The sequence below is a fragment of the Cololabis saira genome, chromosome 23 (genome assembly GCF_033807715.1).
Source record: "Cololabis saira isolate AMF1-May2022 chromosome 23, fColSai1.1, whole genome shotgun sequence".
Classification (NCBI taxonomy): Eukaryota; Metazoa; Chordata; class Actinopteri; order Beloniformes; family Belonidae; genus Cololabis; species Cololabis saira.
The window spans coordinates 6,287,753-6,304,549 of NC_084609.1; the positions used below are offsets into that span (position 1 = coordinate 6,287,753).

The window sequence follows — 16,797 nt, forward strand, 5'->3', positions numbered from 1 at the left end:
GCTTCTAAAGTTGCTGGGGTGAAGTTCAGCAGTCTGGATGAAATTTTTGATTCTCAGGTGCTTAAGAAAGCAAAATCCGTTCGCAGGGACGATACTCACCCTCTTAACCAAGAATATAAGCTTCTTCCCTCTGGCCTTCGCATAACTGTTCCGCCAGCGACAAAAAATAGATACAAATTTTCCTTTGTGCCTCTCTTTCTCCATTAAGGCTTTGAATGCTGCAGAGAAGAGGAGGTGATTGTGGTTTAGAACCTGGTCCATGCTGCCACTTGTGTTGTTGAAATTTATTCAAACTATTCATGCTGATCGGTAGTCTCCCTTTCTATTGCTTCTCCCTCCTTGTGTTCTGTGGACTATGAGCTTGGTGCATCTGATGTAGTTTTTCTCTGCTCGCATCATGTATGTTTTTACGTCCGAACGTGGCCGTATGATGAATGTGTGCTGAATGTTTGTATCTGCTGCAAACCTAATCGCCCCTTCAAGGGACAAATTAATAAAGTGAAGTGAAAACCAGCGTCAAATATGTCAGCTTTGTGTGTGTCGGTGGAAACTGGCCTCGGTTGCAAATGCGAGCGGCGCAAAAAAACACTCAGAGCTGCATAATTTTAATGGATTATTATCCATCTGTTGAATCCCAGTCAAGTGTTCTCCGCCGCGGCGGCGGAGACGAGGCTTTTAGGTTCCACGTCACTCAAACACCGACGTCCATTTGGATAAACATAATTTAATGCACTGTCGCCTCTCTTTCACGCCGCTTCATTATTCTGCCATCGCGGGCCACGTAGGCGTCTGAAGCGCTGCCTGCTGGGAGGACGGGGGAGTGGAGGGTGCTCCACTCACAACCGCACTCTAAGCCTGGATGTGGAGTTTTTATTTTTTGGTTGTATTTTTTCCTCTCAACAAAAGCTTTGTGACACGAGAGGCGGCTTGTTTTCCACCATGGAGAGACAGATTTATGTGAATGAGTTGCTCGTATTTGCAGGTTTTCAGTAAAACCGTCCATATAATCAGTTCTGTTATACGAAATATGGGAATGTTGTAAGAGCTTCTGTGCAGGTATGTGAGGGTAAGCGTTCATGGTAACGAACGGAGGATGAGGAGACGTTGACCCTGTCGTTGTAAGACTGGCTCAACACAAGAACGTCTCGGAGAGCCGCTGCAAACAAATCCTCATCGATTAATTAGTGCTGTGATGGAAAATTCAGCCTTGGCCACTTGATTAAACCAAAACTGCTGAGAGCAGCAAAATACTGCGTGTGCAGACTGGTATTCTGCCCCAAAAAACATTAACACTGACCTTAAATATGTTTTCGTCTACTCGAATCGTAAGAATGAATCATCCTTTATGCCTCAAAATCATGATGCTTTCTTTGTTTCATTGTCATTCTGCATCGAGACGCCTCATGTACGTTCTGACCCTTTTGCATGTGGTTGAATTAAATCTACTGAAACCTGGATCATCAGTCTTATTCTTGGTAACTCAGTTTCAGTCCAATTATTCACATGGTTGGAAAGAATCTATTAACGAGCATTTAATAGGTTTTTCCACAACAAGCGCGTCAGAAAGAGCTTGTCTGTGTGTAAGAAAGTTTGCAACTCAAATGTTTCCGTACCATTCTATGGAGTCTGAACCTCCAGTTAGAGATTGTATTATAATGAGGGGATCTGTGTTGTTGTAGGGTCAGATTCAGGTTGGGATTGTAAACCACAGGTCTCAGGGAGATGTTGGAACCGGTACAAGTATGGAGGTGGCATCAAGAGATGGGTTGGGAGTGTTGGTCTAGTGGTGTCCGTGGTGGGTTCAAGCCCCAGGATGGCAACCAAGATAAACCACTTTGGCTCCCTGAGCAAGGCCCTTAACCCGAATAATGGCCCACTAGTTAGAGGACAAATTTCGTTGTATATTTCGATGTATAGAGGGTCTGCATTGACGTCACTTCCCCACTGGACCAGCCCCCTTACTCGCACTGAGTGGCAAAACATCAGCAAAAATAGCTGCAACTAGTGGAGAAGACGGGATAACAGCCGATTATCGGCTTAAATTAGAGGCAGTTGGACTTGACAGTGACCCGTACAGTTACCAAGAACCAGTGGTCCATGGACATTAATATTTGGTACAGTTACCTGAAGAACCAGTGGTCCATGGACATTAATATTTGGTACAGTTACCAAGAACCAGTGGTCCATGGACATTAATATTTGGTACAGTTACCAAGAACCAGTGGTCCATGGACATTAATATTTGGTACAGTTACCAAGAACCAGTGGTCAATGGACATTAATATTTGGCCACGAATCCAGTTTCCTGATATTTATATGTACTTAATTTCTAGGCCGGGGAAATACACGAAGCAAAGCTTGAAGGCATACAAAAGTCTTGACGCTTAGTCCTACTTCAAGGCAGGATTTGTTGTAGAAATTAAAGTGATGAGGACACCGAACTTTATGATTTGACCGTTTAACGTTAGATACCCAAAAATCCAACATTACCTGATACAAAATGGGAACCGCAAATCCACGTTTCAGTGTCTGGAATCCAGTTGTTTCTGAGAATTGCAGTGATCCATTTGTCTCTCTTTAGCTTATTTTTCGGCAGTCTGTAAAACGAGAACTCCGATTTCTTGCTAAATCTATGAGTACAGTCGATCGCACAACAGCTCTTTCCCATTTTAGATGTTTTCCAGTTGCTCAAACTGAAAGTTTACGCTGACACTCAGTCTTTCTGCCACTCAGTGGGTGAAACCCGCTGTGAAGTCGCATCTGTGACGTCATGCGCATTCCCTCTATTCTGACAAATAAAGATTATTATTGAGATTGTGGGGGTCAGAGTCGGTGGGTTGGGGGTGAAGCCTAGCGAATACTGAATCATGGAGGTAATTGATATCAGGTCTCAGAGCGGCTCAGGTGACGGGGGTCCTTGGTGTATTTTTCCTCTGAGGTTCATTTATTCACCAACGTTTTTGATTGCCCACCGCTTCTGTCCTCCCAGAAACTGGTGGCAGTTCTAGTCTGATCTTCTCACTGACCATTTGAGAAGCGATCAGAGCCGATCTGTCCGTCCTCGCTGATGTTCCTTAATCCATGTGGTTACTATGGTAACCTACGAGAAGTAAACAGACCAAAGTACAGGCTCATTGTGTTTATTTCCATTTTTTCAGCTGTGGTGTATCTTTCTACCTTGAACACCTTCTGGTTGGAAGAAGAAGTTGTAGTTGTAGTAGCATGAAATAATGATTAGTGGGGAGGGGGGGGGTAGTTATTTTTGTCTCATTATTAGAGTGCTATATTCTCATTTATTAATTTTAACAGGCTAAAAAACTAAATTGTCACGTATTTTTGCAATTTTTTTGGGTCAGAAACGTCCCCCTACTGAACAAATACCTGGATTTATGAAAATCCAAACATTTGAATATCTGAATATGTTGGTTCAGCAGTTTTAGTGCAGCGTTAAAAAAATGTGGTTTTGTTGAGCAAAATGAGGAAACCAGAGCAAAGATTTACACACATTAGACTAATCGGATGACTTTTTAAAGGCTCTGCACTCAATCATTTCCAGTAAAACATTTCAGAGCTTTGTAAATATATAGACTGTGAAGCTTCCTTAAGTCCCAATAAAAAGGGTCTAAATAAACAAGACTTGACGAAGCAGGACTCCGATTTCAGACCAGAGAGAGAAAAGCACCTTCAGATTCGGAAAACTCGTCACCGGATCGCTGCAAAAGTCATTGAGGGAGATTTATCAGACTCGGGCCGGGGGGCGGAGCGCGGTAGCGTCCACACCTGCACAAATACGACCTTCACGCAGGAGTCGTGAGAAGAAAAAAGGCCTTTCCCGCGTCGAAATAAGCACGACACACTTCTGAAACAAGTTCAAATTTCAGCTTTTATGAACAAAAAGCTTCATGACAAAGTTCACGAACAAACAGAAATAAAACCCACTTCCTCCACTGGAAGGTTGATCAATCACTGTGGGTTGAAGCTGCAGCTAGACATTAGGAGGGAAACGTTTCACTGGAAGAGGGAATAAATGATTTACCATCACCCTGGTGAGTCCCCTCCGCCGAGCCGAGGCGAGCAAATCCCGGCAAATCTCCACGGCAGCTCGTTGTGTTCTGTGTAATGATTTGACACAGTTTGTTTTATTTACGTCAGATGTGATTTCCTGACACGACTCGCCCAATTTATGAGGGTACTAGAAGTTGCTTTCGTCAACAAAAATTGTGACTAAATATCGTCGTCAACGAACCTTTATCACGTGAGGAAAACGAGACGCAACGAAAATGGTCATGTGACGATAACGACAATTAAATATATAATGCAATATCGTAGACGAATAAAAAACGAGACTAAAATGTAGATTACAAAATAAAAGCTCTGCTAAAATGTGTCTTCATTTTCGTTGACCAAAACGAGATGAAATGTTCTACCAAAGATCCTTAATGTCCATGTTTTCAGTAGTTTCTCTGGTTTAGTTCTGCTGGGTGACGTTAGTCCTCAATCCCAGTCGCTGCAGCGGGGAATCAGATCCAGAAGATGCAGCTGCAGAGTTAGAGGCTGATGCCGTTAACGCAGAGCTCTAGGTTCACGTAGATTAAAAACAAAGATACACAGAGAAACGCTGTAGAAATGAGGCGGGAGAAGTTTTGCAACTATCTCAGAGATCGTTGATGAATTAAAGTGCGCCTGGACACGAGTCCACAGAGTAAAGTTGCTTTCGTCAACGAAAATTATGACTAAATATCGTCGTCAATGAACCGTTATCACCTGAGGAAAACGAGGCGAGACGCAACGAAAATGCTGGTCATGTGACGATAACGATAATTAAATATATAATGCAATATCGTAGATGAATAAAAACGAGACTAAAATGTAAAACCGAATATGCTGTCGAAAAAGAAAAAGATGGGGAGAAATGCGGAAAAATGAACGTCTTCTGTATCTGGAATGAATGTATTCTTGAGTCTATAAGGTAACAATAATATAATAATAAGATAACCTTGTTTGAATTGTAAAATGGGTTTGGCTAAATACAATCTTTGACTAAAACTAGACTAAAATGGACAATTCTGACTAAAATAAGACTAAAATGCTCAGATTTTTAGTCGATTGAAACTTGACACGACTAAAAGGAGAATGAACGTGACTAAAACTAATAAAAACTAAAATGATAGCTTGACCCAAAGACTAGACTAATGTTAAAATTGAAACAGGCTGACAAAACTGGCGTGTAAGTTATTACCCCCCGCCCACCCAGACGTTGTTTTTTCTTTATTATAACGACTGCAGGTTTTAATTATATGAATGAACTTCCAGCAGTGGAACAGTGAACACGCAGGTGTGACAACAGCTTAGTATGTGCAGGTGTGTGTGTGTGTGTGTGTGTGTGTGTGTGTGTGGAAGTTTCCATGTCTTGAATGAGCTGCGAGCTCTGCAGTGCTCCCATTTCCAGACGAGCGTGTCTGTGTTTGGGTTGGGGGTCCCGAGGTTCCCCCGGCCGTCCAGACCGCAGCAGATCCCGGCCCAGATAAAGACCCTCTGTGTGTTCTCTCCACGTGAGATACGTGTCTGCTATGCTTCTTTCCACTCCGGCCCATTTGGAGGAAACCTTTCATGACAGACATTAGTTTGGAGCGTCCCCCGGCTGAGGTTCACTGTACTCTCTTCATGAAAGATCATGAAACTCCTCAGAAACACGTCCAGAACTGCAATAAAACCAGGTCAAGAGAGGAAACTAGTGTTTGTTCCCCATTTGACCTTTAATCCAGTTTTTTTTTTTTTGTAAAAACATTATTTTTTAATGCTCTTACCTGAGGATATCTTGGTTCAGGGCAAATACTCCCGCAGATGAACAATTTTTTGCTTTTTTTTCCCATCTTGCTAGTATTTATTTAACAAAACTGAAGCCAGAAAGCTGAAAGCAGCATGTTGGCAATACTAAGTACCCCCTTACTGCTTATTCTTAGGATTTAGGAGGGAAAGTTGCAGCAAAATCCTGCTAGACATTAGTGAATTAGTGAATGAATAAAACTTCTATAGAAGAAAACATTTTGGTAGTTTGATGCATGTTTACACAATACCAAGAGAGAAAGAGAGAAAGACATCATCAGTGGTCTTAGAGAAGCAAATGTTGCTGCACATCAATCTGAAATGTATGTATGTGTGTATATGTATATATATATATATATATATATATATATATATATATATATATATATATATATATATATATATATATATATATGTGTGTATATGTACCGTATGTGTATTAGGGCCGGGCGATTTTGGACAAAAATAAAATCCCGATTTTTTCTCTCTGAAAACCCGATTTTCGATTTCGATTTCGATTTTTTTGGTAAAACTACAAAAGACAATGGAATAAATTGTTTCAAATATTTTATCTTTATTTTTAAAGAAAAATAGCAAACAAATTTCCCTATTGGGAGTGAAGTGCAATTGAAAGATACTGTAAATCCTCCTTGAGTTTAGTAAAGTGACACTTATAATTTTCTTGACCCAACAAAGATGACTAGACGAGCTCTGTCTGTAATGCAGCCAGCTGCAAAAAAGGAAAATCGATTTTCCGACTTTCCTTTTTTTAACATCGTCTTGATTAATAAATCCGATTTAGATTTAAAATCGATTAATCGTGCAGCCCTAATGTGTATATATATGTATATGTATGTGTATGTACAGTATGTGTATATGTATGTATGTATGTATGTATGTATATATATATATATATATATATATATATATATATATATATATATATATATGTGTGTATACGTGTATATATTCTATAAAGCATGGAGGTGGAGGTATGATGATGAGCTGCATTCATTAAGTCAACTGTAAACTTTACAGAGAGTCCGACTTGGGGTCCAGTAGCTCAACCCTGACCAAAACTGAGTCACTAAACGGGTCAATGATCTTTAGTACGCCGACAAATCTACTTCCGAACGGCTGAAATACAAAAAGAAAACCAAAAACAATCGAGGTTTTGGACCAATCTGGTGAAAGTGTGGAATCGCTGTGATGGGACCTTAAAAGAGCTGCAGACGGGCCAACGGCCGATAACTCAAGCAATGATTTAAAGGAGAGTTGACCAGAATTCCTCCACAACACACTGACTCATGGGGGTGCTTAGTATTGCCCACATGAAATAGTTATTAGTAGTCTGAGGTTGTTTTTGACTGATTTTAAGATCCAGAACAATCAGATGGCTCTGACTTCTCCACGATACCTCTTCCTTTACTGTATTTGATCTGTTTCCTTTTCTTTCCATTCCTCGCCCTGCGCTGGTCTGCTCTCTGGTCCATCCATTTCCCTTCCTGAAATGCAGAAACAAAAGCCCGACCTCCCGGCGTTCTCCTGACTGGAAATCGCATTTCCTCGCCTGCCTGCTTGAACTCATTTCCTGACCCCTTCAGCGTCACGACTTATCGGTAACCTGAGAACGAGGAGCCATGTGATTGGCTTCCCACATCGCTATAAAACAGTTGTAGCAGCTTTTAAGTTTGACAGTGAATACTTGGTCGCTGTAATCCGATCTGCGCTCGGCGGCGGCCGAGGCTTTCCAGCGGTAGCAGTTATACATGTGTGTGTAGATGCCTGGACGATACCTCAACCCATCTGTGGTACAAATTCTCACACAGATCTCGGTACCACAGACCTCCACTCATGCCCACATCCACCCACGCCGTTTCCCGAGCCTCCCGCCGACGTAGATGAGCTGCAACCGTCTTTATTAGGTGCCGACCACTCCCTCCCTCAGCCCTCGCCTCGGCCAAGGGTTGACACACTGCTTCCTCCGTCTTCCCTTCCCCGGATTCGTCCTTTTATGTGGACACAGATGTCCGAGATCTTGCACACTGTGTGTGGGCGCAGATGGCTCCTGTAGCAGCCCGTCAATCACAGCCTCGCGGGGAGATCGCAGTCCCCTGGACCGCACACTTCTGAGTGTGTGTGTGTGTGTGTGTGTGTGTGTGTGTGTGTGTGTGTGTGTGTGTGTGTGTGTGTGTGTGTGTGTGTGTGTGTGTGTGTGTGTGTGTGTGTGTGTGTGTGTGTGGGTTTACGGTGGTTCTCATCTCAATACCATGTGCATGTTTGTGATGACGATGACAATGATGGATGATGCATCAGCGCATGAATCTGCTGCACATGCTGTACATTTTATGTTTAGTTTTAAATACGGCATCCTGGGATTCTTTATTGTGGGAGATTGCTCTTTTAATTCTGATTAAATATGAAACATCTCTTGATAAATGTCGTTAAAACCTCACTTTTCATTCAGGAATATTCCGGCCAGCCATCTCTTGACGCTCTCTTTTGGCGCTTTTACACCAGTACCTACTCGGCTCGGCTCTGCCTGGTTTCTTTTCCATAACAATGGAGCGAAGCTGCTTTGACGTATTTGATTGTATGATCTAAACGAAGAAGACAACACTAAAGATGTAGAACCTGGAGGAGATGATAGATGTGCTGCTGGGTCTGTGGCTTGTGTTGGATATCAAGTTAAAAAATGAGAGTGAAAGAAGCTTCAAGTGGCTACGCTTTTTTTTTGTTAGTTTGTCTCGGCGCTGCTGAAAAATCAGTTGGTAGCCGTGAGCAGCTATGAAGAGACAGATCTGGTAGATCTGGTCGTTCCTTATCGCCCGTCTAGATCTCTTTTTAATTCTCTCCTCAGCCACCAGGTTTATGAACATCTGCACCTCAGAATGGATCATGAAACAGACTTTTGCTGCCATTGCCTGTTGAATAAAATGAACAAGAAGCCGTCAGAGTCGCTCTTTTCGCTGATTTCCGCCTCCTGACTCAGACGTCTGACTCCAACCCCCCGACCAATCGGTGGCCTGTAGTGTGATGACGTCACAGCCCGACTCAGCCGCTTAGAACCTCTGCAGAGTAGAAACAGAAAAAGTATCTTGTCGGCACGTTAGACCCCTAGTGGAAAAGAACCAAACCGAGTGGAGGCAAGTCCAGTCGGGCTGAGTAGGTACTAGTGGAAAAGAGCCATTTGATATCAAGAACTATTCTGGGTCATCTGGGTTTAGCTTTGGTCTAATCAGAGATCATCTTGGTTGTAAACCCCGCCCCCTGCTTTTTTGAATGGTCCGGTATGTTTTGTGCCTCTGGACATATCTCAAAATGGGCGGGTACCCAACGTATTTAGTAAAAAATGATGTAGCTGGACAAGTTGGTTTAGCATTTTAACAGGCAAACAAAGTATTTGTGTATTTTTGTTGTGAAAACAGCAGCTCTAATCCCCAGAATACTTATCGTATGCGATAAAAGCGTCCTGAGCATCAGTGTCTGTCAATTTAGGATTTAGGAATTTAGGAAGTGTTGCTGAACTGAATTGTGGGTTACCAGCATCTCGGCGGGAGCGTTTGTTGTGGTAAAACCTCATTAAACGCTTCTTTCCAACTAGGTGAACAACTGGACTGAAACTGAGTGTCTAAGTTACTGTACCAAGAATTAGACTTGAGAGATGATTCAGATTTCACTAGATTTAAGGGTTAGAACATACATGAGGCATCTCAATGCAGAATGGCGATGAAACAAAGGAAGCATAATGATTTTAAGGCACAAAGGATGATTGTTTCTTACGATTATAGTAGACAAAAACATCTTTAAGGTCAGTGTTAATCTTTTTTTGAGCAGACTACCAGTCTGCACACTTAGAATGTTGCTGCTCTCAGCAGTTTTGGTTTAATCAAGTGGCCAAGGCTGAATTTTCCATCATAGTTGCTTTTTCTCTGATGGTTTGACATGAGCGTCGGCCACATTGGGACAGTTTTAAAGGTGCATGGCTTATTTGTGTAGCAGGAATGAATATTTATAGTACGATGACAAGCACTGCCCCGCTGATATCAGCTCTAGTTTAAAGACAAACTGAACAACAATAAGTGCAACTGACTGCAGGATTAAACAAGTTTATTACTTCTTTTCTTCTCCTTTTTGAACATGAAGCATTTGGTGTTTAGTTATATTCATTAATTCTTTGTTTACAAAGCTACACTTATTATTTAGTGATTATTATTGATTGTTTTGCTGTTTTTTTTAAACATCTTTTATGTGCTTGTGTTCGAATTAAAAGATATCAATCAATCAATCATCATCACCATCTACTCTGCAGCTTCTGCATCTTTGTTGAGCAGTTCTTTTACCTGCTTTCAGTCTAAAACCAGTTCACCACCGTCCACTTTGGTTTGTTTACTTCCGTTCAATTCTCGTAGGTTACCATAGCAACCACACGGATTAAGGATCTGTGCGAGGATGCACAGATCGGCTCTGATCATTTCTCAAATGATCAGTGAGATCGGATATGCTGATAAACGTAGCCTTTAAAGCCACTCTGTGGCGAAGTACTAGTTCTGACCACATGGGGGCAGAATAGCACGAGAAACTTACGCCTCCATGTGGTCAGACGTGGTATTGCTAGGTAGAGTCGTCTCCTGATGGGAGAAAAATAGCTGCTGGTCCTTTAAGGCTGGGTTGTTATGAAGTCAGATTTTCTAATTATTATTTCAATAAGAATATTACAGAAGAGTATTAGGGCCAGGCAGGAGAAAAATAAAAATAATATTTTAGATTATGCACTTCGAGAAAAAAGTCGAAATGTCGAGAAAAAAGTTGAAAAGTCGAGATTAATGTTGAAGTACAATTTCGTGAATAAAGTTGAAATGTGGAGAAAAAAAGGCGAAATTTCGACTTTATTCACGAAATATCGACTTTTTTCTCGAAATTGTATTTCAACATTAATCTCGACATTTCGACTTTTTTCTCGAAGTGCACACTAAAAAAAAATCTTCCACTCTCAATTTTTTTTCCTCTTGCATGGCCCTAATACTCTTCCGTAGAATATTATTACTTTTTGAAAGAAAAAAAAATACTACTTTTGCTTAATTTTAGTAGTTTTTGTCCAATGAATTACACCGAGAGGAGGGAATGTGAAGTGGTTTTGTTAATTCAGATGAAATTACAATTGTAGTTAACAGTATCAATATATATTTGCAGACCAGTATCATTATTTTGCAGCACTCCCAGTTTGAGTTGTATCAGCATTTGATGGTGAATAAAAAACCTTTTCATGATCCAAAAAAGACATTTAATGCACTGAAGGGAAAAGCAAGTATGGCAGCATGTTTATGAACACAAAAACTGTTTCAGTTAGTCAGACTAGCAGGACTTGTGATCCCCCCCGGAGGGGAGGCGTGTCCTTTGTTAATATAATACTCCTGCTCTTGTGACTGCTGCTAACGCCTGCAGAGTTGATGAAACTCATCCGTACTGATTAAAATTTAACCCACTGCCAGCAGCCTGACTGGACTTTTTCCACATCTCAAATCTTTCCTTTCGGCCTGAACGCCTAAAAACGCTGCACAGAAGAAACACGCAAACCTGCTGATGTTGATTTACAAGACAGGCTATTTGCAGATGCAACCGCGCACGCTTCCCTACACGAAGGAAGTGCGCTGCTCCCGATGCCGCATGAATTATTCAACCAATCACACGGCTGAGCAGTCTGAACCGTGTCCCTGATTGTCACCCGCTGTGTTCTCTGACATGTCTCACGCTATACTTGATTGTCGTGTGTCGAGTGCACATGTAAACGCCGAGCCCATGAGCAAACCTGGACTTTTCTTATTTGTACTTTCTTACAATTGGACATCTTGTCTGCAGATTAACTGGTTTTTAATTTGACTCAGTTTTGCACAGAAGCTGCAGAAGTTCTGCCTGTTTTAAACACTTCCTTAAAAACTAAGAAACTCATTTGACCGACTTGTGGATCTTTGAATTATGCAAATACAACGTTGAACAAACAACACAAAACATTTTCCGCCACACTTTTATTTATTCAGCAAACTTGAAGTCAAAAAATGAATCAACAAATCAAAGGCAGGTGCTGCTGCTCATCAGGTGTTGATGATCAGCAGCAGGTGTGCACAACACAATGCCAAGAGGGAAAGACATAAGCAATGGTCTCAGATGACTAATATTGTTGTTGAACATGAATATGGAAAGTTTTTAAAACCCTTTCCAAGCGATTTAGAGATCATTGTTTTGCGGTGAGATACATTAGATTGGAAAACGTGCCAGTTTTCTTCCCAGAAGTAGAAATACCAGCAAATTAAAGTTCAGTACAACTCAGACAAATACAAAAAAAAAACCAAAAGCTTGCAGACTCTCCAAGCCTCACTGGGCATGTTAAAACGTAAAGTTCATGACAGCAGGATTAGAAGACTGAATAAGTAATGTTTGTTTGGGAAGCGTTTCCAGGAGAAAGCCTGTTCTGTGATGTTTGCTCAACTGCACCTGGGAAAACATCAAAGTCATTTAACTTTGTTGCTACGGACAGATGAGGGAGAGATGGAGGGGTTGGTGTTTGACTCTGCAAACACTGAAACTGGCTTGCAGATTTTTTGATTTTTTTAAATCAATTTTTGCGCAACTTAACCCTTGTGCTGTCTTCAGGTCAAGGAAGGAGGAAGAGAAGAAGGGAGGAAAGAAGGAAGGAAGGAATAATGGAAGGAAGGAAGGAAGGAAGGAAGGAAGGAAGGAAGGGAGGAAGGAAGGAAGGGAGGAAGGGAAGAAAGAAGGATGGAAGGAAGGAAGGAAAGAAGGAAGGAAGGGAGAAAAGAGGAAGGGAAGAAGGATGGAGAGAGCAGTAGGAAAGAAGGAAGGAGGGAAAAAGGAAGGAAGGAAGGAAAGAAGGAAGGGAGAAAACAAGGAAAAAAGGAAGGAAGGGAGAAAAGAGGAAGGAAGGAAGGAAGAAAGGAAGGAAGGAAGGAAGGAAGGAGAAAATAGGAAGGAAGGAAGGAAGGAAGGAGAAAATAGGAAGGAAAGAAAGAAGGAGAAAATAGGAAGGAAAGAAAGAAGGAGAAAATAGGAAGGAAAGAAAGAAGGAGAAAATAGGAAGGAAAGAAAGAAGGAGAAAATAGGAAGGAAAGAAAGAAGGAGAACTAGGTCATTTTGACCCGAAGACAGTACAAGGGTTAAGTCACTGAGTTGATCGAGAATCATGAGATTACTTATTATTACTGATGATTTTTTTCCTTTTTGGCTTCATGGCACAATTAAGAAAAACAGCATGTTGTTTGATGAACTCAAAGACCCACCACAAGGTTATATATTGCTAATATGAAGGGTGATGTTGGGTTGTATTTGGAAAAGTGGGAAAGTGGAAGGTTGGCATTTAACTTAAAAAAAAAAAGAAGAAGAAAATGAAAAGCAGAATTTGATGAATGGTTTGTTTTTGTTTATTTAAATTTTTAGGTTGTTACTGATGTTGTAATTATGTCTGGTGTGTTTGTGTTCATTGGTTTGGTTAGTTTCCCGGTCTTTATATGCTTTGACCGTATAGAAACGTAACTTTCGTCAGTTGTGTGAAATAAGACCTGGAAACAGGAATTGTGGCATAAAATTGTCAAATTGGTTTAATTCACCGTACAAATTGTTACGGATTACTTTTGTAATACTGTATTTGACCCGGTCTTTGTACGTTTTGACCGTATAGAAACGTAATTCTTGCCATTGTAAGAATGAGATGTACCTGCTGTACTCTACTGCCCTTTTTAACAACTTGTGCTTTCTATTATTTTACCTCTTTTCAGATCATTTTATTTAATTTTATTTGTTATTTACTGTTAAATTGTGTCTTGCCGCTTTTAATGTTGATGTAAAGCACTTTGAATTACCTTGTGTTGAATTGTGCTCTACAAATAAACTTGCCTTGCCTTGTTTCAATGTTATTTAGTGTGTTTAAGTGCATTTGTTTTTCGTTGTTTTTCGTTTTTAACTGTTTTTTTTCATTGGTGCTTCATGTTATTTTGTTTTTGTTCAAATAAAAAAAAGAAAGACCCACCACAATCAGATGATAAAAAATGTATTTTACACGACTGTACAACACATAGTCTAAAATGATGTCAAACTTTTCATTTTTCCCAAGTATTCTGTGATTAGTTTGGGATCTTCATTTAACTTCACTCGTTCAGGATGCGTTTCCTCGTTTTAAATGTAGTCTTCTTCTTTCTTCTCGCCCTCCAGAGATGTTAGACTCCAGCAACCTCGTCACCTTCAACGGCCTGGCCAACAGTTCGAGTTATGACACGTTCCTATTGGACGAGGAGCGAGGGCGGCTACTGGTCGGGGCGGAGGATCACATCTTCTCATTTGACCTCATCAACATCAACAGAGACTACAAACAGGTAAAACTGATGCAACTTTCTGAAACCCTGCTGTGGAGTAAACGCCAGAGCTGAATCCAGTGGAGTTTCCTCCTCCTCCTCCTCCTCCTCCCGTCTCTGGAGTCCATTACTCCATCCACTTCTCTCCCGGTGTCTGTCTCGGCCCAGACACGGCTGTCCATAATTCCATTACTCCAGCTGGAGTACGTTAACAGTCTTTTTATCTGATTCGGGACGCTATCATGGATTCGCAGGACTGACACGGAGCGGCCCGCGGGCTGGAAGAGAGAGCCGCACCGGGGAATGAGAGTGCTGAAAAATGCATAGTCAATGCAGGGAGGGGAGCGTGTCCCCGAATTCCTTCGCCCTTGGCTCGGAAGGGATTTTTTTTTGTATCCTTCCCTCTTCTTTCGCTCTAATCCTTGCATCATTAAAAGATAAAGTCCCCCCCAAAAAATGGGTGATTAAGCAAACCCTTAGGTAATGAACATTAACTGTACTACGCAGATTCCTCTGAGAGCAGGACTCAGCTGATCCACGGAGGAGATAAAGTTAAGGAACACAATGAGGAATCTGTGTATTCCAGCGACATAATGATGCGTGGGCATGCGTGTGCATACATTCCCATTGTCTGCCAGCACCTGTATGGCCGGCAGCAGGCCAAAAAAAAAGAGCACGGCCGCCGCGAGCCGCAGATTTGAGTAGATAATCATTCCCTGGCTTATTACGGCTCATGCATGCGCGCTCAGACCCCTCTGTGGGTTTTCATAATTCATGCGACACCAGAGGCCGCAGATGGATGACGCCGAGACCCGTCTCCTGCGAAAGGAAAAAAGAAAAATGCAAATCCCATTTTTCCTCTTGTATTTATAGCAGAGTGAACTGTAACTCAGATGAATCCAACCAGGGAGAGAAGTGAGACCTTTGAAATGTGAACGAGAAGTCTGAAAAATGAGTCCACATCCTTGAAATTCATAAAAACACTGTGCAAAGTTTACTTCCTTTTGACTTTACTCTGAAATACTATTTTGATTTTGTCACCATTGACATAGAAGTTTAAAGTATGACAAGTCTGGAGTCATTCTTGGTAATCTCTCCCTCCCTTGATGCCTCACACCGACTCACTGCCTCGTGGCGTCGGCGACATCCAGTTTGTGACATTGACACATTCATCTCCTCTCAAGCTCCCGACTGAAGTGGTTTTGTTCTTCTCTCGTTTGTGCAGATTGCGTGGCCGGCGACTCCTTCCAAGAGGGACGAATGCAAGTGGGCGGGGAAGGACCTTGGGGTAAGACCTGAACCACAGCGACTAAAGTTGTAGATGAGGAAGCGTCACACGTCTGGGACGGTGTCTTGGACCGGGGAGGGAGGAAGAAGTGTTTCAGCTGTCGGAGGGCTGATGGTTCGGAGTCGCTTTGGCTCCTTGCCCTTGTTGAGATTAACAGGAGCTCCTTTGTAGACTGGACCACTTATTCTGTCACGGTTGAGACCAAGAACTCCGCCTTTTTTGCGATATCGGCATGATATTGGTGTGATATCGGTATGACACTGCTATGATACTGGTACCAATATGATATTGGTACAATATTGGTATGATATTGGTACGATATCGGTATGGTATTGGTACGATATTGGTATGATACTGCTATGATACTGGTACCATTATGATATTGGTACAATATTGGTATAATACTGGTACCAATATGATATTGGTACCAATGATATCGGTACAATATTGGTGTGATATTGCTACGATATTGCTAAGATATTGCTACGATAATGCTACGATATTGGTATGATATTGGTACAATATTAGTAAGATATTGGTGCGATATTGGTACGATATCGGTATGATATCGGTATGCTATTGGTACGATATCAGTACCACAATTAGCTGTTTGTCTGAAGAGGTCTATCCACACTATTAACTGAACTGAATTCAATTCAGCCTAGGTTAATTTATGTGGTGCAAAATCCTCTCCATGTCACGGTTGGTGTTTGTTGAGGACCCAAACGCAGGAGAGCAGGAGGCAGGAGTTGCAAAAAAGCAGGATTTATTTAACAAAAACAAGAACCAAAAACGCTGCAGAACAGGATTAACAAAACACGAGAGCAAAAACCAAAAATCTGACAGGACACATGGAGGAAGGAAACAGTACGGACCGACATGGAGCAGGGAAAGACAAGACCAGATATACCCAGGGGATAATGAGACACAGGTGCGGACAATCAGGGCAGATGGAACACAGGAGGAGCAGAACTGAAAACACAAACTGGGGGAAATGTCAAACCCTGACAAAATCCTCTCCAGGCACGTTGGGAATACAATTCAAGTCGTTCCCAATTAGTCAGAATCAAACAAAGCCAATAAAAATAGCAATAATTGTAACTGGTAGCTAAGAAAACCAACTGGTTGTATCAGAACTGATACAATAAAAGTGATACAGTCCCCAATTCAGAGCGAGCACCAGGCGACCGTGGGAAGGAAAAACTCCCCTGAAACATGGGGGGCGTGGCTTGAGGCTTAATATACCAATCTATTCTGAGTTATACAGATCACCCCCTCTGCCCTCCTCCCCATGGCTGTCATTAATGGACATCTTACTGT

The 16,797-nt window shown here is 41.7% G+C and overlaps 1 protein-coding gene across 1 annotated transcript in view; it reads left to right on the forward strand.

Moving 5' to 3' along the window:
- The window catches only part of sema3aa (sema domain, immunoglobulin domain (Ig), short basic domain, secreted, (semaphorin) 3Aa), a 73,541-nt gene that overhangs the window by 14,334 nt on the left and 42,410 nt on the right, over positions 1-16,797 (forward strand). The window contains exons 2-3 of the mRNA XM_061715191.1: positions 14,050-14,210; positions 15,415-15,477. Of these exons, the coding sequence (XP_061571175.1) occupies positions 14,050-14,210; positions 15,415-15,477 (224 nt within the window). The remainder of the gene's footprint in view (positions 1-14,049; positions 14,211-15,414; positions 15,478-16,797) is intronic.